Genomic DNA, 22743 nt, shown 5'->3' with positions numbered 1-22743 from the left:
AAGGTCTCACGAATTTTTTGTATAGAAAAAAATCAATCCACAGATCTCAAGAATTGTTTTCTTTAGAAAAAATGGAACCAAAGGTCTCAAAAATTTTCTATGGAAAAAAGTTGGACCAGAAGTCCTGCGAAAAAGTAGAGCTTAACCCTGGTAAAAACGATCAGACTTTTCTGACATTTTTTCCAGAGGTAGATATTATTACCCTGATTATGTAGATATCTTTTTTTCTTGGGGGACGTACCCGGTTACCCCGCTATTTGACCTAGAACGTATTTTTATAAGCTTTAAAATTATACCCATATTATATTAACCGAATCGGTAGAACCGGATATAAACGGGTACCCGAACTTCCGGGTCAAGTAACGGGGTACCACCCCCAAGAAAAAAATATATCCCCATAATTAGGGTAAAAATGCCTATCTCTGGAAAAAAATTCAGAAAAATCTGATCTTTTTACTATACTAGAGTTGTTCCAAAAGTAGATCCAAAGGTCTCACATTTTTTTTCTATACATTCAATTTTAATCGGAGTCCCAATGAATTTGTTTTCTATATAAAACAGAACATTTTTATATCCGATTTTTTACGTTAAATTAGCCACACTTTTTTCGTTGTGAAATTTTGCAAAACCTTCAACTAGTTCCCTTGGTTCTTTGCTATGAATATTCTTCGTGAACCATTTGCGGCACTAATGTCACATTAAAACCGTCCAAATCCAAATCGGCGAGGAACAACCAATAACAATGCGCTACGCTCAGGTGGTGATAGGTCCAGCAGGAAGTGGCAAAGTAGACAACCTTATTCTGGAATAACCATAACTAAATTCATTTATTTTCCCTCCCTCTCCCACAGTCCACTTACTGTTCATTCATGCAACGGCATGCACAAGATTCCAAACGTGTTATTGAAGTTGTCAATCTAGATCCCGCCGCGGAACATTTTGATTATCAACCTCTGGTGGATATACGTGACCTAATACAGCTGGATGATGCCATGGACGATGAAGAGCTGCATTTCGGTCCGAATGGTGGTTTGGTGTTTTGTTTGGAATTCCTGATCGAAAATCAAGATTGGTTAAAAAATCAGTTGTGTGGTGGTGGTGGCGATGATGATGAAGATGCTGCTGATGAGTTGGGCGGTGAACCGGATGATGATTATATCCTTTTCGATATGCCGGGACAAATTGAACTATTCACTCATCTAAATATGGGCAAACAATTGGTCCAGCTGCTGGAGTCGTGGAATTTTCGTATTTGCACGGTATTTCTAGTCGATTCCCAGTTTATGATAGATGGTGCCAAATTTCTATCGGGCACCATGGCCGCCCTAAGTGTAATGGCAAATTTGGAAATGCCTCACGTTAATGTCCTGACAAAAATGGATTTGCTCAGCAAGGGTGCGAAAAAACAGTTGGATAAATATTTAGATCCAGATCCCAGGGCGCTGTTGGGTGATGTCACCGAGGAATCAGCATGGGGGCGGCAACATCGTAAGCTGTCAGCGGCAATTGGTAGTCTGATAGAGGATTTTAGGTGAGTGTGTAGAATAAGATTAAATATTAGCATTGAAAGCAAAATGGGAATACATTCTCAAACAGAATGCATTTTAAAAAGAAGAAGATCCTAAGAAATCCAAAGAGTTACCTTATAGAAAATAGCATGTCTTCTCAGCCACCCAGTAAGGGGTTCAAGAAGACCGACGATGGATGTATCAACCTTCGACCGTGTTTGAAACGTTGGATAATTAAACTATGGATGCCAGTCATATGTGGAATTCAGAAACAGAAAGTCGACGACCTGTAACGTGAAACGGGTAATTCACCAATATGGGGGTTGTTTGTCCGGAACTGTTCAACATCTACCATTCTGATATTCTATAACCTCCGGTCATCACAGATATTGTAAGGTCCAAGTTTTTTCTATAGAAAAAAATTCGTCGGACCTCTGGTCCAAGTTTTTTCTATAGAAAAAAATTCGTCGGACCTCTGGTCCAAGTTTTTTCCAACCTCTGTCCAAGTTTTTTCTATAAAAAAAAATTTCGTGAGACCTCTGGTCCAAGTTTTTTCTATAGAAAAAAATTCGTCGGACCTCTGGTCCAAGTTTTTTCTATAGAAAAAAATTCGTCGGACCTCTGGTCCAAGTTTTTTCTATAGAAAAAAATTCGTCGGACCTCTGGTCCAAGTTTTTTCTATAGAAAAAAATTCGTCGGACCTCTGGTCCAAGTTTTTTCTATAGAAAAAAATTCGTCGGACCTCTGGTCCAAGTTTTTTCTATAGAAAAAAATTCGTCGGACCTCTGGTCCAAGTTTTTTCTATAGAAAAAAATTCGTCGGACCTCTGGTCCAAGTTTTTTCTATAGAAAAAAATTCGTCGGACCTCTGGTCCAAGTTTTTTCTATAGAAAAAAATTCGTCGGACCTCTGGTCCAAGTTTTTTCTATAGAAAAAAATTCGTCGGACCTCTGGTCCAAGTTTTTTCTATAGAAAAAAATTCGTCGGACCTCTGGTCCAAGTTTTTTCGTCGGACCTATAGAAAAAAATTCGTCGGACCTCTGGTCCAAGTTTTTTCTATAGAAAAAAATTCGTCGGACCTCTGGTCCAAGTTTTTTCTATAGAAAAAAATTCGTCGGACCTCTGGTCCAAATTTTTTCTATAGAAAAAAATTCGTCGGACCTCTGGTCCAAGTTTTTTCTATAGAAAAAAATTCGTCGGACCTCTGGTCCAAGTTTTTTCTATAGAAAAAAATTCGTCGGACCTCTGGTCCAAGTTTTTTCTATAGAAAAAAATTCGTCGGACCTCTGGTCCAAATTTTTTCTATAGAAAAAAATTCGTCGGACCTCTGGTCCAAGTTTTTTCTATAGAAAAAAATTCGTCGGACCTCTGGTCCAAGTTTTTTCATAGTCCTCTTTTCATAAAGAGGACCTCCTCCACCACATTGTCTTTTCATAAAAATTTCGTCCTTGTCTACTTTTTATAAAGAAGAGCCTCCTTGTCTACTTTTTTTCTATAGAAAAAATTCGTGAGACCCTTAGGTCCAAGTTTTTTCTACAGAAAAAAATTCCTGAGACCCTTAGGTCCAAGTTTTTTCTACAGAAAAAAATTCGTGGGACCCTTATGTCCAAGAAGTCATTGTGGTCTTCTTTTTATTCAGAATTCCTCGTGCTATTTTTTATGAAGATGACCTCATGGTCTTCTTTTAATAAAGAAGGCGTTGTGTTCTTCTTTCTTTAAATGTATCTGATTTTCTTCTTATGAAAAAATCCTATTGGTATTCTTTTTTTAATACAAAAGTCCTCATCGTCCTCTTTTCATAAAGAAGACATCCTCCACCACATTGTCTTTTCATAAAAATTTCGTCCTTGTCTCCTTTTTATAAAGAAGAGCCTCCTTGTCTACTTTTTGTATATAGAAGGCCTTGGCCTTTTCTATAAAGAAGACCGTATGGTCTTCCTTATATAAAGAATACCTCATGGACTTCTTGATAAATGAATATTACTGGGTCTTATTTTTGTATATGTGGAATCATTTTGTCTGATCTCATTTAAAAATCTCTATGGTCTGCTTTTTAATGAAGAGTCAAAGAAGGCCCTTGGCCATAATTCTCTTTTTTAACACAATTTCAATGTCATTACAAATAAGACAATAATTTTTATTTTATTTAGAATAATAAAAATTATTTATTTTTAATACACAGATTCAAAATATTTTTAATGTTTTTTCAATAACTTTCTATTCTTAATTTAATGTCTAAACAAAATATTTTATGCCTTTGATTTTCTTGTTGGATGGAATGGATGATTCATGTGCGACAAATCTGGTGGATTATGTTCAAATTCGGTAATCTCTTGCATACCACCATTGGCGATTTCCCACAATTGTGGATATTCTTGTTTGAATGTTTGATACCATTTGCTGACCAATTGATATTTGGAAAAATCATAAGCAATGCCTTCCAAACATAGAGTGGCTGAGACCAAGGCGAAATCGGCAATTGTTAAATTATCACCAGCCGCATATTTTGTACCCAGCTTTTGTAAATAAGTTTCGAAAACTTGTAGAGCATTTTCGACTTTCTTTTTGCCCATTTCGGTACGTTGATAATCAAAGAATATCGGTGCCATACTGTACGCCCCAATGCTGGAATAATAGAAAGCCATATTGAAACACAAACGATGATTAACTAACGCTCGCTGTTTGGGTTCCTTGGGATAAAGTGGAGAATCGCCAGCATATTTATCACACAGATATTGCATGATGGCAATACTTTCCGATAGATGGAAACCATCATCATCCAAGACGGGAATTTCTTTTTGGGGATTTAACTGCAATGAAAGAGGAACATTTTGGTATTAATTTATTTTTCAAATGTTTATTTGAATTTTTTTCCTTACCTTGGCATATTCCTCCGACAAATGTTCCGAGGCAATATAGTCTACATTGTGCAATTCATAGGGTATTTCCAGGGCCTTCAAGCACATGCGTACAGCCAAAGATGGTGGGCCATCAGATACAGCATAGAGTTTCATATTGCGTCTAGATGGAGAAAAAACAGAAAGTAATATTAAATAATGATTGCCAAGGGCAACGTAAAGCCTATGGCATGTAACCGGTTTTCTCAATTATGATCTAATTTTTAATTACTAACTATCAGGGTTATTTAGAGGATAGATTATTTCATTTCCCTATATGTTTTTTTTAATATTTTAAATATGGGTTTAAAAATATTTTCCATTAAGATTTTCTTTTTTTGGCCAACGATGCACAAAATAGCCAGACAGCCAGCAGCCCACTTGTCATCACAAACCCACACACACACAATCACCCATTTGTCTTTATTTTTATAATTTTTTTACCTTTCGCTTTCTTTGTACAACGACGTCTGAACTATTTGCTGATGGAATGTTTAATGATTTGTGCATTTGAGAAAACAAGTTGTGTTGGCTGGTTCGCTAGAGAGCTAGCCAGTCAGCTAGCCATCATCATTAAAGCTAGCTTTTTGTGTGAAAGCTTTTTTGTTTTTGGATAAAAAAAAAACTTGCTCTTCGGCGATTATTCGAGTAGCATAGTTAATAATAAATAATAAAAATTGATATTAGGTAAGGGGTCAGCTCGAAATTTGTATACCCTTCTTTGTAAAAAATTGTTTTGAAATACTGTTTTGATTTTTTAGCCATAGATCTGATCTCTTATATTTGTGTACCTAAAATATTTCATATAGGCATTAGTTAAGAATTTGTCATTGGCCTCATTGGCTAAGTTACTACATTAATGAGAATTTTTTTGGGATACGTGGGTTCTGAGTCCATAATTTATATATTATTAAATATATGTTGTTGTGTGTAGAATCATTTGGGGGCTTTGGACTAGATTTTTATATATGTAGAAAATCTGGTAAAATCCGTATGTATTCCATAGGTGGATTGAAGCAGAAAGTCAAGCAAGGTGTTTTCTTCACATATAGAAGAAAAGCAGAAAGTATTTATAGTGTTATCGGTTTGGAGATCTGAAAGTATTTTCTTTTAAAAAGATTCCTTTGTGGATAGTCAGGCGGCTCATAAAGCCATCAAATCCTTCAACATCAAATCTGAGGTCAACCTCGAGTTTAGAGCAGTTTTGGAAACACTTGTTTATAGCTATCGGTTGTGTTGGGTACGAGGACACTGTGACATCACGGGCAATGAAAAATCAGATGAATTAGCTAGACGCGGATCTCAATTTACAGATCTCGCAATCGATGACCACCCATCTGTCACCGTTTTCGGAACTTTGATGTGTTCTTCGACGAACGAGCCAATGAACCTAGATGTCAATGTGTCAAGATCTCTGTGGCCGACTCACTGTTGAACCTATCAGAATAATGATAGGAGTCATTGCAATACCAGGGCCTTTACCAGTAATTGGAACCATGATGTTACAGACTACTGCATACTCTGTGTTGACGAGGAGGGGACGAAGACAATTGAGCTCTTGTGTCGCTTGTGTCGCTGTCCAGTCGTGGCCTACATACGACACAGACTATTCGCTGCTCACTTTCCACCGTGTTTAAGCTTCTATTCAACTATGGAACCTACTTTAATCTACAGCATCAGTAGAAACCATAAGTGGTTGGAAGAGTGCATCCGTAGGACGTAATATGTCTTCTGCCCGAATTACTATCGAAACTACCTACATCCTCATACTTCCTTCTTTCTTAGCTTCATAATTTTTTATCTCTTTTCCTCACTTTCCTCTTCCCTACAGATCTCTCCATATTTTTCATGGATGATCACAATAGACTAGTTGGTCTCAAAGTGCTGCTGCCACATTAGTGACTGCGCATCCCCAAACCTAATCTAACCTAACTTAGAGTTCTGATGGTATTCTTTTATAGATGGAGACCTGAAGGTCTAAAAGAAGGTATATTAGCTCTTGTATGTATTATCGCATAAGAGATCAGAAAGTATTTTCTTATAGATGAATACCAGAAGGTCTTCTGTTATAGATATAGATCTGAATTACTTTTCTTATAAAGACCTGAAGCACATCTTATACTAGGATACCTGAGTGAAGGTCCTGTCTTATAGATGGAGTCTTACAGGTCTAAATAGACGACCTAGAAGGTCTAATAGCACTTGTATGTATTTTCGTATAGGAGATCTGAAGGTAGTTGAAGGTCTTCTGTTGTATATAGAGCTTCAGGTCTCATCCCTTATAGATATTACCTGAAGGTCTTCTGTTATACATACCCGAAGCTCTTTTCTTATACTTGGATTCCTGAATAATGGTCTTCCCTTATTCCCACATATTTGGATATCTGAAAGTCTACTATTCTCGTTCATTGAGTAAATTACATGACGTGCAGTTTTTTAAGGCAATCAGATAAGATCGAAGCAGATCTGTAGTGGTCTGTTATCTGTTAGATATATAGCGATTTCATGTAAATGATGAACGATAGACATCACGTCTATTCCATTGGCAAGGAAATTTTGCATGGGCAACCGACCTAAGACTAGATGTTTTGACAGATTGATAGGAACTTTAAGACCGTTAAGACTTTTTAGATAGGAACAATCACATCAGTGGTTACAATCCTTCCATATTGACTTTGATGTCATTTGAATAAATATTAATAACAGGGGATCCTGGGCAAGTGGATCCTCACCACTGGCTGGTCTGTCGATATATACATACGATTCGAATATTGAGGAAGGTACTGGTGCAGGTGTTATTGCAAGGAATTAGCTATAAATAGCTCACATAAATTTAACGATCTATGTAACGGTTCTCAGGCAGATATCCTATCAATTACGAAAGCGACTGAAATAGTTCAAATACTTGCTGCTGATAATATAGGATCGGTGACTATATATATCGATAGTCAGGTAGTCCTTAAATCATGCACTATAAAATTCGAAAACAGTTTCGGACTGTAAAAGTGCTCTGCGACAAAACATAGTGGAATAGATGGAAAGGAAATAGCTGACGAGCTTGCGCTAAATAGCTACACTGGATCGCAGTCGTCCATCTGTACGACCTTATATTGGCTCCACTCCACCATTTCCATCCAAAAAAATATGACATAGACCTTGTGGACAAGATCTATGTGGAGTTTCCTATAAAATATGTCTTCCTGACCCCCGTGGAATATTTAATATTAAAAATGCAATGTTAAGTCGCATGTATAGGAATATTTATGGCTCTCAGGGAATTACAAACCTCCTAGTGGAATGTTTCAGATCAATAGCCACCAACAAAAAGCTCTACTGGCGGATTTTTTTTAAATACAGGTACTTTAAAATTCCTAGAACTATAACCCGACCGAAGGATCTGTAATTTGGCATATCGAGTTCCCAAAAGACAAAATATTTCTTAGGAGAACAATTTTAAAATAAGGAGCATTTTATAGCGTCATTTCCATTAACTGTTCCGTCCCATTTTGGTGATTTGAAGTTGATGTAGTAAAGCCATTAGGCGACTTATATACACTATAATAAACATAGTATAACTTCCATTTATCTTATGATGTCATTATTCTCCACCGACATAATGTCTTGAAAAAAAAAATAATTTAAATACATGTTTGCTGCACACCTGTGCTTTTCAAAACATTTTATAAATGAGAATTTCCAGTATTTAAATTAAAAGCTGAAAATGAGAATAAGTTTAGGCGGTACGAACTTTTTCATACTCTTCAGAATAAAAAATATATAAATTTAATAAAATTCTATCAACGGGCTCCTAGCGCACCAATATGTGGACTTCTATTAATTCTCTGTTATCCTAGAGCACATAGATCTTTTGACTGTATTGGACATAATGTATGAAATGCACTCAATGTCCTTTCCAATTTGTGACGGATCAAATTTCATGGTTCAATTAAATTGGTATGAATCCGCACATGATAATGACTACGATTGCGATGGGAACAAACCCAACGATATGAGTTTTTGGTCATCCCATCATGATAGTAATGGAATCCTGCAAAGAAGAGCATATCCCTTAACATAACGGATCTCAACATTTCCAAATTCCGGGCTATCTTTAATTTTTTTTGGGGATTTTTTTTTCACAAATATTTATATTTTTAAAGAGGCTAGCAACAAGTGCAGATTTTTATAACTAACATTTCAAGGACAACGAAGAAGCTTTTTAGAATATTTTTCAAGGGCTATCAAAAGACGTCGATATAAAATATACATATATTTTTTTTCAAGGACTAGTAACACATTTACGGAATTTTAAAAAAATATTTTTATACTTGCATGCTTTTCACTGACTTCCTTGTAATTCTGCTGCTGTTGCTTTGGCTGCTACCCATAAACATATTTGCAATTTCCGGATTCAATTCATCCAGCGATTTATCGAGTATATCTTTCGGTCTCAATGATTTCTTCATATCCGACAACTTGGAAAATTCATTATATAATCTCTTCTTAATTTCCGCTTCACACACATCGTGATTATGGGCATTGGTTGCACGAATAACTTTGATTTTTTTCTCATCCGCTGTTTTTATGGTGGTGACTCGGGCTGGACATTTCAAGGAGCCATGTTTTGCCTTAATACAAGCCCAATAACTGCGTTTGGCGGCAGCAGAACTTTTTAAATTATAAACATAGCCATCAACACAGAGGACAACGCCACCCTTGGCGGAACGCAATTTGAAAGTTTTACTCAAATCCATGTTATTGGGGTTATCTTTTGCAAATGTTGATATTTGTTTCTTGGAGACAACATAATCTTTATCTTCATCATCATCTTCGTATATGGTCTCCTCCTCCTCCTCTTCGTCGTCGTTGTCATTATTATCTTCCTCAGCGGAATATTGCTGAGTTTTAATTTGAATTCTCTTCTTTTCCTTTCTTTCCTTGGGTAATGGTATATAATTTTGATCTTCATCTTCGGAATGTTCGGCCAAAAAATCATTGTGTTCTATTGTACCCAGTTCTACATGTTCTGTTGTACCCAATAGAGGATCCATTTCATACTTAATTGGTGCCGCTGTAGTGGTTGTCGTTGTTTCTCTAATGACCTCTGGAATTTCATAGGTGTTTTCTTTTTTAATATAATTCAAGCACAGGAATTCCGACGTATTTCCTTTTTTATCAGGCTCTTCATTATCGTTTCCAAAATGATCATCATATCGGTTATAATCATTACCATCCGCATCATCCTCGTCGTCGTCATCATCATCATCGTCCTCATTGTAGTAGCTATCATTTTCATTTTTAATGTTGATATTCATTTTCAGTTTCTTTTCAATTTGCCGCAAATGATCAAAGCTATGGGCATGCTCTCCCGTCACCTTTATAATTTGCATTTGATCTCCTCCTCCACCAACATTTTTCGTAATCAAACGGGCATTACAATTAATGTGTTTATCCTTGCGATTCAAACATGTCCAATAAATGGATTCATTGCGTCCACCCTTTGAGTGTAGATAGTAGATGAATTTTTCCAAAATCAGCACCTTCCTACCCTGCTGAGAAGGTAGAATGGAAAAAAGTTTTATTTCAGCATTAGGGGGGTTTTTTAGAACCTCTCGGGGGTTTTTGACAAAACGATAACGGGCCGCAGTGGCTTCCGCCAGGGCTTTACGACCACCCTTTATTTGACGTACAGGTTTGAACGCTTTACTGTCTTCCATTTTGGGTACAAATTTTTGTTCATTAGGTGGCATTGTGGTCTCCATGGGATCTTCTTCTATTATTCGATTAATCAAGGCATTCAATTCATCCCTTGATGAATCATGTTTGTCACCAAAATAGTCATCATCATCATCATCGTCATCCCCCACATCCTCCTCCTTCCCATACTTACCAAATGCCAACGATCTTTTCTCCAATTCCCCCTTGAGCGACACGTTCATTTTCAATTTCTTTTCAATTTTATCACGATGATCATCCTGATGATTATGCTCACCCGATACCCTAATAATTCGTATATTATCTCCATTCTGTTCGGTGGTTATACGACAGGTGCAATTTAAAGATTTTTCCTTGCGATCCGAACATATCCAATAGATACAATCTTTGCGATTTAGTTTGGAGTGGAAATAGAAAAGCATATTTTCCACAATTAGCATTAATTTTCCCTGTTGCGAGGGTAAATAGGAGAAGAATTTCACTCCATCTGCATCACGGGGAGTTTTTAATACCATCTGCGGGTCCTTGACATAGCGATATAATGCCGATATGGCCTCAATGCGTTCTTGACGTCCAACAATTCGAGGTTTTTTGGTGGGAGGAGAGGTTTCTTCCCCCTCCTCCTCTCCTTCATAATCAGTTTCTTCCGGAGCCTTTGATTTTTCAATTTTTCGATCCATCGATTTATTGCTTCCCACCGGTATGGCATTGATCTCATCTTTACCTCGTATTATCTCGATGGTATTCCTTTTGATTAGTACCGCCAATTGTGTCTTATTGTAGGGAGCATGATTATGTTTGTTTTCCTCCTCCCGAAATGCCTTATAACGATGTAGGCCATTTGTCAGACACTCAGTGTAGACCCGTCCGGTACACTGAAGATCCTTAAAACGAAAACATTTCCAACGATAGGTGCTACTGACCAGGGATTTGCCATCCAAACGATAGACACAGCCCTGTACAGCAATCATGTGGCAGCCTTTGGCTGTCTTGAGCATGAGGACTTTTTTCTGGCCATCGGAAGAAGAACCGGCACCTGAGCCGCCTCCTCCTCCTCCATCTGCCGCCGACTGTGATTTATTTTTCTCTGCCAAAGAAACACTTTTTTCCACAGCACTTTCCTCAATGGAACCATCAGCATCGTCACTATCCTGCTCCTGACCATCATCTTCCACTTTCGTTTTTTTCTTCCGCTTCACAGCATCCAGTGTACATGGCAGGCCCTTTTCATCTGCCTCTCTTTTCTTTTCTCTTGCCCGATTAATTTCTCTTGGTTCCGCCGGACCATGATTATGTTCACCCAATGTCCTTTCCAATTTGTGTCTGGTCAAATCCCATGGTTCAATTAAATTGGTATGAATACGAACATGACAATGGCTACGATTACGATGGGAGCACACCCAACGATATGAGTTTTTGGTCAACTCATCATAGTGGTAAAGGTAACCTGCCACTAGCAGCATATCCCTGCCCCTAACGGAACGCAACATTTCCAAATTTGGGCTTTCCATTTTGGGGATTTTGTTTTGTTCGAAATTTATTATTTACAAATAATTGGCCAAAATTGTGTTTTCAGTGTTTTTATTTTGGTACCGAATTATTTCGGGCCAATTAAGCACACGCACACCAAAAATGTTTCCCTTTTTTTGACCAAATTATTTGGTTATCTGCATTTGGGTGTTATTTATTCACAGTATTCTTAGTTTTCTTTCACAATTATATTGCATAATTCACAATTCTTTAAATAAATAAATAATTTAATTATTATTTATTACTTTTCTTCACAATTGTTTAATAATCTTTTCCACATTGGTCGTTTTTGATGAAAATTTTGTTCAATAATGGATGTTTTGCTTTTTTGGTATTCTTTTTCTTTTATTTGTTGACATTTTCCTCGTCTCCTTAACATTGTGCGTGTTAGAAAGAGACGGATAAGTGCACAGCTTTCTTATTGATATTCTACAAATGTTTGTAGGTTTGTATACATCTATGTACAATATGGTCAATAATTTTCCCCTTTACTGCTGCCGTCCGACCAATCATGACATTTGTGAGATGGCAACTCAGCTGTTGTTGAGAACGGTTGCCGGCAACTAAATGTTAAACGTGTGGCAACATAACCTTTTTGTTGTAGGTTGTTGATTCTTTTTGACAAATTTAAATAAAATTGACAAATTTTTGAATTTTTTTAAATTAAATAATGATAATTAGACAGAATATTTTATTTCTTGGTGTCCCCTAATTAGAAAAGAGTAAGAAATATTAAATGAAAGTGAATAAGGCAATATTTATGATTTAATTGTGTCTTAGAGATGGATGTTTTTATACCATGAAAAGCTTCTGGTATCAAATAGGCCGGCGAAAAAGATATCCCAGAACCAATTAGAGATAACGGTATAGAGTGTATACCACCTAGCCAAGATGAGGTTAGTAGAGTAGCGATTAATCGGCTGAAGAACAATAAAGCAGCAGGTGCCGATGGATTACCAACCGAACTATTCAAGATCGGTGGTCAGATGCTGGTCAGGAGCATGCACCATCTGATTAGTACAATTCGGTTAGAGGAATGCATGCCCAATAATTGGAAACCTCAACATCCTGTGTCCCGTGCACAAAAAAAGGAGACAAGACGATATGTGCCAACTGTGTGAACGACTGAAGCCAATGGTCAGTGAAATTATTGGACCATTTATTATTTTCACCCTGCGTCAGATCCTGACAAAGACTATCGAAAAACACATCGATACATTCCACCTATTCGTCGACTATAACGCCGCATTCGTCAACCCTATTCGTTCAGCGGTGTTTAAAGCCACGTCTGCATTCGGCAATTAATACGGGTATGCAGAATAACATTAAATGACACAAGGTCAGCATTTAAAGTCGAAAAGGACCTCTCGGAGCCCTTCAATACCGAACGAGGATTCAGACAAGGTGACAGTTTAACGTGTGACCTATTTAATATCCTGCTGGAAAAGGTCATACGAGATGCAAATGTGAACAGGAATGACACTCTGTACACCAAACAACATATGTTACTCGCCTACGCCAACGACATTGGCATAATTGGTCGAACATTTCGAGCGGTAAGAGCTACCTTTAAACGAATTGCCACGAAGAGCCACCTTTAAACGAATTTGAAATCCGTAGGAAAATAGTGTTGGCCAACAGATGCTACTATGGTCTGAGTAAGCAACTCAAAAGCAAAGACCACCTCTAGCCAGACCAAACTCACACTCTACTAGATGCTGATATTATCCGAGCTGTTGCATGGATCTAAAGCATGGGTACTTGCGCAAGCAGATGAGGCAGCTCTTAGAGTGTTTGAGAGAAAAATTATACGGAAGATCTATGGACCGATCTGCGTCGACGGTGAATATCGTCGTCGAATGAACCATGAGCTATAACGTATCGAGCTGCAGCGACTACGTTCTTTAGATCATGTTGTGAAAATGGATGAAGATGTCCCAGCTCAAAAATCAAAAATTATCAGCCTTATTCTGGATGTCAATTCCACGTGAATTTACTCGCTCTTTTCCTTCGTCTTATTCTGAACAACATTTTTGTGTGAATTTTTTCGCATTCTCGCTTTCGCCTTATTCTGAATGAAGTTCGAAAGCGAAAAAATCCGCTTTGGGGAAAAATTAGGTATTCTGGATTACAGGGAGTAGGAAATTTTGTGCGAAATTTTTCGCTAATAAATTTAAGGGGAGTTGACTACAAAGACATAAGTAATTACTATTTTTATGAAAAATATTTACACAATACTTATTGTATGACGATTTAGAATATTATAAATGATAGTAAGCACACTTTTAACTGGAAAACAACCAATAAAATGCCATTGGAAATCCTATTGATAACGATGCCTGCTGATCCAAGTATTGCCAAGGAATATATGAAGGTAATACGGAATATTTAAGTCGAGTTTGATGCAGTTTGGAGGCGAAATACTGACATTTTGGGTGAGGGTCTGTCTCTCAAAAAAAAAAAAAAAAAAAAAAAAAATTAAAAATTATGGAAAAACCAAATTTGCCTGATGAGCCGCTTAACAGTGAAAAACTTAAATAAAAATTATGAAAGAACAAAAAATATTTTTTTAAATTATCGTAATCATAACATAACATGTCACTTTAATAATCTGGGGAAATAAATATCGAAATTAAATAAAAAGGCACACAATTATGTAGTGAAATAATAAATTGAATTAATTAATTCAATCGCAGATTTCTTTCCATTATTCGTTGTGTTTTTGTCATCATAAAAATGTTCTTTTATTTATAATCTTGTTGTAGTTGTTGCACCAAATTGCATCAAAACAATGAACAGCTGTTTCACATGCCATATTGTAGGTTGCCATATTTTCAAACTTTAATTTATTTTCTTTTAATTACAAAGCATTTATACAGCGGATTCTTGATATTTCACATTTGTATTGCTATATAGTGTAAATAACAATAAAAAGTAACAATTTTTAATAACAAAAATCAATAAATAATATATTGAAAAATGTTACACAATTAAATTACAATGGGGCAACACACATTGCAACTTAAATTACAATATGGCCACACACATTGCAACTTAATTTACGATATGGCAACACGAATCTTTTTTTCAACCACCATTTTCGAAAACTCAAATCTGCATCTCGCATTTTTTGCATCTCCCCATTCATTCAGAATAAGGCGAGAATGTGAAAGCGAAAATTTTTTACATGCGAGATATCTCCCTAGCAAATATCCAGAATAAGGCTGTATATAAAGGTTCACACAGAAGGGGAATGCCACGAATCCGTTGAAAAGATCAAGTAGAAGACAACATCTCGGAATATGGCCTTTTAAATTGAATGAGATGCGCACACGACCGACGCGCTTGGAAATTTAATCCAAGAATTAAGACAAAATAATCTTACACGGAAAGATGCAAAAACTTGACAGGGGATTTTTACAAACTCAAGTGATTTTATTTCCACCTACCTCGATTTTGGTGCGGGTGACAAAACTATATTTGCTGGTTTCGGCTTAGACGTCTCGTCTAGGAAATTTGGATCAGTCCATATTTTGGTATAGCCCCATATTTTGGTCATTTTTTCCTAACGAACTGGCTGTAGTTTAGTATAATCGGATCTAATTGTGTAGCAAATATTGCTATTAAGTTTTTTGGGAAGTTTAAGTTCGTCTTTGGACCAAAAAACATCATACCCCCATGATCTTTCTCCCTATTTAATTTACTTACACGCTTCTTTCACATTTCACCAGAGTCCATCTATAAAAAAGTACTTTAGAATCATTTATTTTTTTAATTTTTTTTTCATAAAAAATAGATTTTATATTTACCAAACATTTTCAATGTTTTTAATTAAATTTTCAAATACATGCTTATTATATACAAACAAACAAAATCCAACCAAAAAAACCATTTTCAACCTTATGATTTTTTTAATGTATGATGCATTTGTGATAAATCTGGTGGATTATGTTCCATCTCGCGTATTTCTTGCATTCCCAATTGGGCAATTTCCCACAAATTCGGATATTCTCGCTTAAATGTTTCATACCATTGGTTGATTAATGGATATTTAGAAAAATCATAAGCAATCGCCTCCAAACATAGCGTAGAAGAAATTAAAGCCATATCAGCAATTGTCATTCTACTACCAGCTGCATACTTAGTACCCAATCTCTTCAAATATGTTTCAAATACATGTAAAGCATTTTCAACTTTTTCCTTAGCCATTTCATTACGTGGATAATCGTAGATTAAGGGTTTTGTACAATAAGCGGAAATGCTCGCATAGTAATAGGACATATTAAAACATAAACGATGCATAACCAATGCTCGATCTTTGGCTTCCTTGGGATAGAGATTTGTATGGTTGGCATATTTTTCACATAAATATTGCATAATGGCAATACTCTCGGATAGGCAGAAGTCATCATCTTGAAGTACGGGAATTTCTTTTTGCGGATTTATCTGCAGTAGAGAGGAAGAGGAGGAGGGCTTTTTAGATTTCATTTCATTTTTTTATACATTATTCTTTTCCTTACCTTGCCAAATTCCTCGCTCAAATGTTCGGAGGCGAAGTAATCAACATTTTTCAATTCATATTGCAATTCCAAGGCCTTTAAACACATACGTACAGCCAAACATGGTGGTCCACTGCTGGCAGCATAGAGTTTTATATTGGGTCTAGAAGAAAAAATGAAACAATTTTTTAATCTCATGAACATAGTAGGACAAATGGCTTGCTCCTGAGATTCTAGACTCTGCGGTTTCTATTCCGGGCTACAACTTCTGCCGTGCTGATCGTCAGATGCAAAGCAAAGGTGGTGGTGTAGTGATATATTTATCTAAGAGTCTTAAATTTAAAGTTATTTTTAAAACGTCAGTTTACCATTGTGAATCATTGTTTGTAGAGTTACAGTTTCAGAGTATGAAAGTTATTTTTGGTGTTGCTTATTTGCCTTCGGGTGATATTGATTTGTTCGAAAGCCTCCATTGTGATTTTTTGGCAGAGTACAGAGACATTGTTATTCTTGGCGACTTTAACTGCGACTTGTTCAACTCTAATAAGGCAAATTTGTTTCGCGCCCTATGCACTCGATTAAATTTGAACATTGTTCATAACTCCAGACCCTCACATTTTGACCTCGGTAGCCGTTCTACGTCTTTAATTGACTATATGCTAATCAGCGATCCTTCTATGGTAGCTTACTCAGATCAGATTCAGTCTCCTGCTATATCAGACCATGCTTTTATTTTTGCATCGCTTGCAATAACATCTTATTTTTACCTGATTTCATTGAATACAGGGACTATAATAGCATTGATTGGAATGGTTTGTGTGCGTTTCTTGGAACCGTTGAACCTGACATGCTTTTTGGAAATATTGATGTGGATTCTAAATGTGCTTCTATATGTTCTCTTTTGGATTCCCTTTTTTCATTTGTTCCTATTGTTAAAAAACAAATTAAATGTTCGTTTGATCCATGGATGTATTCTAGAGATGTAAGATTTGCCAGGTCGTTAAGGGATTTAGCTTTTTGGTCTTTTCAAAACAATCGATCAGAAGATAATTGGCGGATATATTGTAAATACCGCAATAGAGCCAATGCTATCATTCGCCGGGAAAGAAGATACCACTTCTCAAGGCTATATAGAGGAATGGATTCTCGTGGGTTATGGAGAATATTAAAGGGTTCTGGATGCGTTGGCAATGATCACGGGCATATTGATATGGATGTGAATATGATAAATGAATTTTTCTCTAGTACACCTTCAAGTCCTGATGTTTCTACCATTGATATAGAAAGCTTTACGGAATTTGATACATCTTTCTCGTTTCGTTGCGTGGATGAATCCGAACTTTTAGAATATTCTTCAATATTGAACATGCCTTGTTTTGTTCAAAATTTGTATGTATGTTTTTTTTTCAAAATGTTCCAAATTAAAAGCTTTTTGAAAGTTTATCGACAATTTGTCTACATTTTTACAGAATAACATGTTCGTTACTGCAAACGATTTTATGTGTAGACAAAATTGTCGATTGTCGGATCGTTATAAGTTACTGAATCGACCCACTGGAGGGTATCTATAAATACCTAGAAGTCTATACAGACCTGTGGGTCGATTCACTATCAAATTTAAACAATTCTCAAATCGATAAAATATTATAGCGACAAAATAAACAATATTTCAATTCAATAACTGTTTTTAACAACAATTGTTAAAAATGTTGTTAAAAGGAAAATTCGTTGTAGTAAATAATAGTAGATTCTTGCTGTACGAGAACAGACCAAATGTTGTATCAATTTAAAACAATTCTCAAATCCGACAAAATAAACAATATTTCAATTCTATAACAGTTTTTAACAACAATTGTTGTTAATAAACTTTTCGATTAACTTATCGACAAATATTTTTCAATATTGAACATGCCTTGTTTTGTTCTGAATTTGTATGTATTTTGTTTTCAAAATGTTCAAAATTAAAAGCTTTTTGAAAGTTTATCGACAAATTGTCTACATTTTTACAGAATAACATGTTCGTTACTGCAAACGATTTTATGTGTAGACAAAATTGTCGATTGTCGGATCGTCATAAGTTACTGAATCGACATACAAATGTTGTTAATAAACAACACCAAAATATTCGAAGTTAACTTATCGACAAATATTTTTCAATATTGAACCTGCCTTGTTTTGTTCTGAATTTGTATGTATTTTGTTTTCAAAATGTTCCAAATTAAAAGCTTTTTGAAAGTTTATCGACAATTTGTCTACATTTTTACAGAATAACATTTTCGTTACTGCAAACGATTTTATGGGAAGACAAAATTGTCGATTGTCGGATCGCTATAAGTTACTCAATCGACCCACTGGAGGTTATTTACACAGATATCTATGCCGGCCAATTGGTCCTTAGAAAAAACTGAAAGGCCTTCATACGTAACAATATGTCTTCATAGAAATCTTTGTGGTCCCTATATTTATTTATTTTATAAACCTTCATAAAGGCCTAGGTGCCTATATACAGACAAATTGGTCTGTATAAAGACCTGAGGATTGGTCCTTAGGAAAAACTGAAAGGCCTTCATACATAACAATATGTCTTCAAAAATCGTTGATATATATAGACCATAAACCTTCATAAAGGCCTGAGGTGCCTATATACAGACAAATTGGTCTGTATAAAGACCTGAGGAACCTTTTTACGACCAGTTTTTATTTTCTATCTATGCAGACCAAAAGGTCCTTACAAAGGGCTAAGGGGCCTCAATACTGACCAAATGGTCTTATAAAGTCCTAAGGAATTTCCATAAAGATCAATTAGAGCTTTGAGAGGTTTCTATACCGACCAATTAGTCTTAATAAGGACCTGAGGGATCCCTATACAGTCCAATTGGGACTATACAGACCAATTGACTCTTACAAACATCTTAGGGGGCCGGCCTCTACAGTCCATTTGGTCTTTATCCTGGTTCTGGAGCTCTCTATACAACAAATTGGACTTTGTAAATATCTGGTGGAACTTAATTCAGATCATTTGATCTTTATAAAGTCCTGACGGGCCGCTATACAGACCATTTCTCCTTTGCAATAAATGCATACCTTCCAAAAATCTTAAATAATTGTGTTTCCAAATTAATATGATCTTTGGACACAATTTCCTTTAAAGGAGACCCAATAGCATTCTTAAATAAACTTCAAAAAAAAAAAAAGTGAAGGTACTTCTTATTGAAGACCTAGAAGTCCGTGGAGTGCAGAAAGTATTCTCTCTCCACTCTTTCTTGATTTACTTACTTTTCATATTTCACCGGAGTACTGGAGGTTGTGTTCTTCCCCATCAACATTTCAGCATATTCCGGATTCAATTCTGTCAACGATTTCTCCATAATATCTTTGGGTTTCAATGAATAATTTGTTGATTTTGAAAATTCATTAAAGAGACGCTTCTTAATATCATTGTCGGATATGGGATGTGAATGAGAATTACTTAAATATACAACTTTCAAACTATTATCATCTTCTTCGTTGGCATCATTCTGCTCATAATCCATGGAACGTTTGGTTTTACGTTTAATTCTTCCCCCATTAGTCTTGGGTAGTGGTATGTGATTTTGTGCTTCACATTCCTCCTCCTTCACATCATCATCTTCGTCTTCCTCCTCTCCGGCGGAAAACCCACTTTGCTGGTATTGTGAGGAGCTATTATTGTGCACCCTTTCCATTTCATCAACATATTCAATGGTATCATAAAATAGATCCATTTCATCTTTATATTCCGCCTTTACCTCCTTGGCATCAATGACATCCTCACGAATTTCTTCCTCCTCCATTGTGGTTGTTTCTTGTTTTACTTTTTTAAATTCGGATATGTCAATAGTGGTGGAATCAAGTTCACCACCACCAGCATCACGACCAGCTTCTTCCTCATCCGAAGATTGATACAAGGGATTGTCATCGAGACCAAACGAATCATCAGCATCGCTATCATTTTCACCTTCCAATTCAAATAGTTTGCCAATTGCCGTTGTGTTTCCCCACAAATTTTCCATTCTTAATCTCGTCTCAATTTGACGTCTATGATCCACGGTATGGCTATGTTCTCCCGATACCTTGATAATTTGTATTTGTTCCCCCTCACCCTCGGTTGTTAAGCGATAATTGCATCGTGTATTTTTACTACGGTGAAATGGACAGGTCCAGTAAATGTGACCACTACGCACTCCTCGAGAAACAAAATGATAGATCATGTTGTCCATTACCAAAACACGTTTGCCCCTAGAGGAGGGCAAAAAGGAGAACAATTTTACATCATTTTCGCCCACGGGACTTTTCAACACCTCCCGTGGATCCTTGACAAAACGATACATTGCTGCCGTGGCCATATATTTTTCCTGACGTGTACTATATCTCATTTTTATCTTGGCCGGTATTTGTATGATATTGATATTATTCCTTCGTATGAGGGCATCAATTTTCGCCTCTGAATATGGCTGGTGATTGTGTTTATTCTCCTCCACCCTGAAGGGTTTGTAGCGATGCATGCCGCTGGCCAAACACTCGGTGTAAATCCGGGCCGAACATTGCAAATCATTGGAACGAAAACATTTCCAACGATAGGTACAGCTCAACATGGATTTGCCGTCCAGGCGATAGACACAGCCCTCCACGGCAATCATGTGGTAACCCTTGGTCGTTTTCAACATCAAAACGGCTTTGTCGGCGAGGGGTTTTGGTTTGGGCATTAACTCAAAACTGCTATCCATTTCAATGTTGCCATCAACACTGGAATTATCATCCTCCTCCTCCGCTGCATCATTATTATCATCCGTTAAGGGTTTATTTTTCTTGGTCCCCGAATCGTTACCCCCTCCTCCTCCACCTCCCTTTTGCATTTGACCTCTTGACCTCTTGCTCAAGGTACAGGGCAGACCCTCAGCATCGGCCTGACGTTTCTTTTCCCTTGCCCGTATTATGGTACTCTCATCGGCCGGACCATGCGGATGTTCACCAAACATCTTTTCCAATTTGTGGCGCGTTAAATCCCATTCATCTATCAATCTGGTATGGATCCTCACACGACATGGTGTCTTATCTTTGCGGCGGGAACAAACCCAACGATATGTTTTAATGTTACGATCTTCATAGTGATAAATATAGCCATCTATTAATAACATATCCTTGCCCTGGACAGATCTCACCATTTCCAATTTAGGGGATTCCATTTGGCCAGCTTTCCTGGGGATTTTTTTTTACAAATTTGTTCTCCAAGTGTGGGGGGAATTTTTTAGGCTCTCTTTAATTCTTTGCTTGCAGTTTTTTTCACACACCTGATTAAATATATTTTAAACATTTTTTAATATAATTCCAAATAATTTTAAATGTTTTTTTTTTTACCAAAAAAATGTTGACGAGTTTGCCCCCGTTTTTTCGGTTTATCATCTACAAAATGTTTTTCTGCCTTTTGTAGTATTTTTTGATATTTTCTTTCTCTGCATTTGCTGCTGGTGATTCTCTAAATGTTGTCGTTTGTTTGCTTTACTGCATTGCCTTTAACCTACGTGTGTCAGAAAGAGATGGTTATATGTCAACGGGTTTTTGGTATTGTAAAAATCCCCTTACTTCATTGTAGTGGTATTTTTTTAGCAACAAAACTGGTCATGTTTTGTGGGCATTGACTGTCGTGAATGAGCAGGGAAAAAGAAAATGGGGAAAAACAGCTGGCAAAGGTAATGTTTCTCTTATTTATTATTTTGAGTTGGCAACACTATTTTTTGTTTACTTTTTTTGTGTGGGGATTGTTTTGCTGTTCGTTAAATTAAATTACTGTATTTAAATAAATATCTAGAAAAGGGAAATATGTGGAAAATAGTGTAAAATACCCACTACTGGGCATTGCATTAAAAAGCTAGGTATGGAAAAGAATAATTGGGCAAAAATGGGAGAAAAATAATATAAGAACAAGGATTTTCCCTATTTAAAATTAAAAATTTTTAAAAAACCCAAACATGGAAGAAGACCCCTAAAATTAATTTGAAAAAATCTTAGCCTGGTTATAGGCCCCAAAAATGAATTTTAAAAAAATCCTCGCCGGTCGGAAGTCTAAAGAACCCTTTTTGATTAAAATTTTATAGATGGAAAAAATTTTGATTTTGAATTAATTTAGATTGATTAATTTTTTTAATTTAAATTGATGTCTATTCCGTTTTTTCTTTTTTACAGCTTAGTTCGCTTTGTACCCATGAATGTGGACGATGAAGAAAGTATACAGGATTTGCTTCTGCAAATCGACAATGTCATCCAATATGGAGAAGATGCTGATGTCAAGGTTCATGATTTTGATCCACCTGAGGAAGGTGATGAAGACAATTGTAAAAATATCTTTGATATGTAGAAAAAAAGAAAAACAAAAAAAAAAAAACACTGAAAACAAATTGTTAAAACTGTGAATCCGAACTTTTAGATGCTTTATGTAGGGTGAAGTCTAAATCAATAGGAGTTGATGGAATCCCCATTACATTTATTAAAATCGTTTTCCCCTATATATCTGAGATCATCTTGGACTTGGTAAATGCTATATTAACTGCGTCTACTTTTCCCCTATGTTGCAAAACTG

General features: G+C 36.2%; 2 protein-coding genes across 2 annotated transcripts; one reads left to right on the top strand and one right to left on the bottom strand.

Moving 5' to 3' along the window:
* Positions 1-708: 708 nt before the first annotated feature.
* LOC133331371 (GPN-loop GTPase 3) lies at positions 709-22521 on the top strand. Its single transcript, XM_061539769.1, has 3 exons — positions 709-787; positions 852-1531; positions 22350-22521. Exons 1-3 carry the CDS (start codon positions 743-745, stop codon positions 22519-22521), a joined length of 897 nt encoding a protein of 298 aa, XP_061395753.1. The 5' UTR covers positions 709-742.
* On the bottom strand, positions 3755-4937 carry LOC133331380 (glutathione S-transferase 1-1). The gene is made up of 3 exons (XM_061539778.1): positions 4849-4937; positions 4387-4528; positions 3755-4317 (listed from the first exon to the last, which is right to left on the bottom strand). Exons 2-3 carry the CDS (start codon positions 4519-4521, stop codon positions 3757-3759), a joined length of 696 nt encoding a protein of 231 aa, XP_061395762.1. The 5' UTR covers positions 4522-4528; positions 4849-4937; the 3' UTR covers positions 3755-3756.
* Positions 22522-22743: the final 222 nt, after the last annotated feature.

This window comes from Musca vetustissima, unplaced genomic scaffold (genome assembly GCF_032173495.1).
Source record: "Musca vetustissima isolate MV318-11 ecotype Yass unplaced genomic scaffold, APGP_CSIRO_Mvet_v1 utg4927, whole genome shotgun sequence".
Taxonomy (NCBI): Eukaryota; Metazoa; Arthropoda; class Insecta; order Diptera; family Muscidae; genus Musca; species Musca vetustissima.
This window is presented reverse-complemented; position numbering and strand designations above follow the sequence as displayed.

Bases quoted from the DNA above. Each gene is read 5' to 3' on its own strand.
- LOC133331380 (XM_061539778.1), bottom strand. From the start codon at position 4,521: ATGAAACTCTATGCTGTATCTGATGGCCCACCATCTTTGGCTGTACGC. The intron at 4,318-4,386 runs GTAAGGAAAAAA...CTTTCATTGCAG, and splicing joins TGTCGGAGGAATATGCCAAG to TTAAATCCCCAAAAAGAAAT.
- LOC133331371 (XM_061539769.1), top strand. From the start codon at position 743: ATGCGCTACGCTCAGGTGGTGATAGGTCCAGCAGGAAGTGGCAAA. The intron at 788-851 runs GTAGACAACCTT...CCTCTCCCACAG, and splicing joins GTCCAGCAGGAAGTGGCAAA to TCCACTTACTGTTCATTCAT. The intron at 1,532-22,349 runs GTGAGTGTGTAG...TCTTTTTTACAG, and splicing joins AGTCTGATAGAGGATTTTAG to CTTAGTTCGCTTTGTACCCA.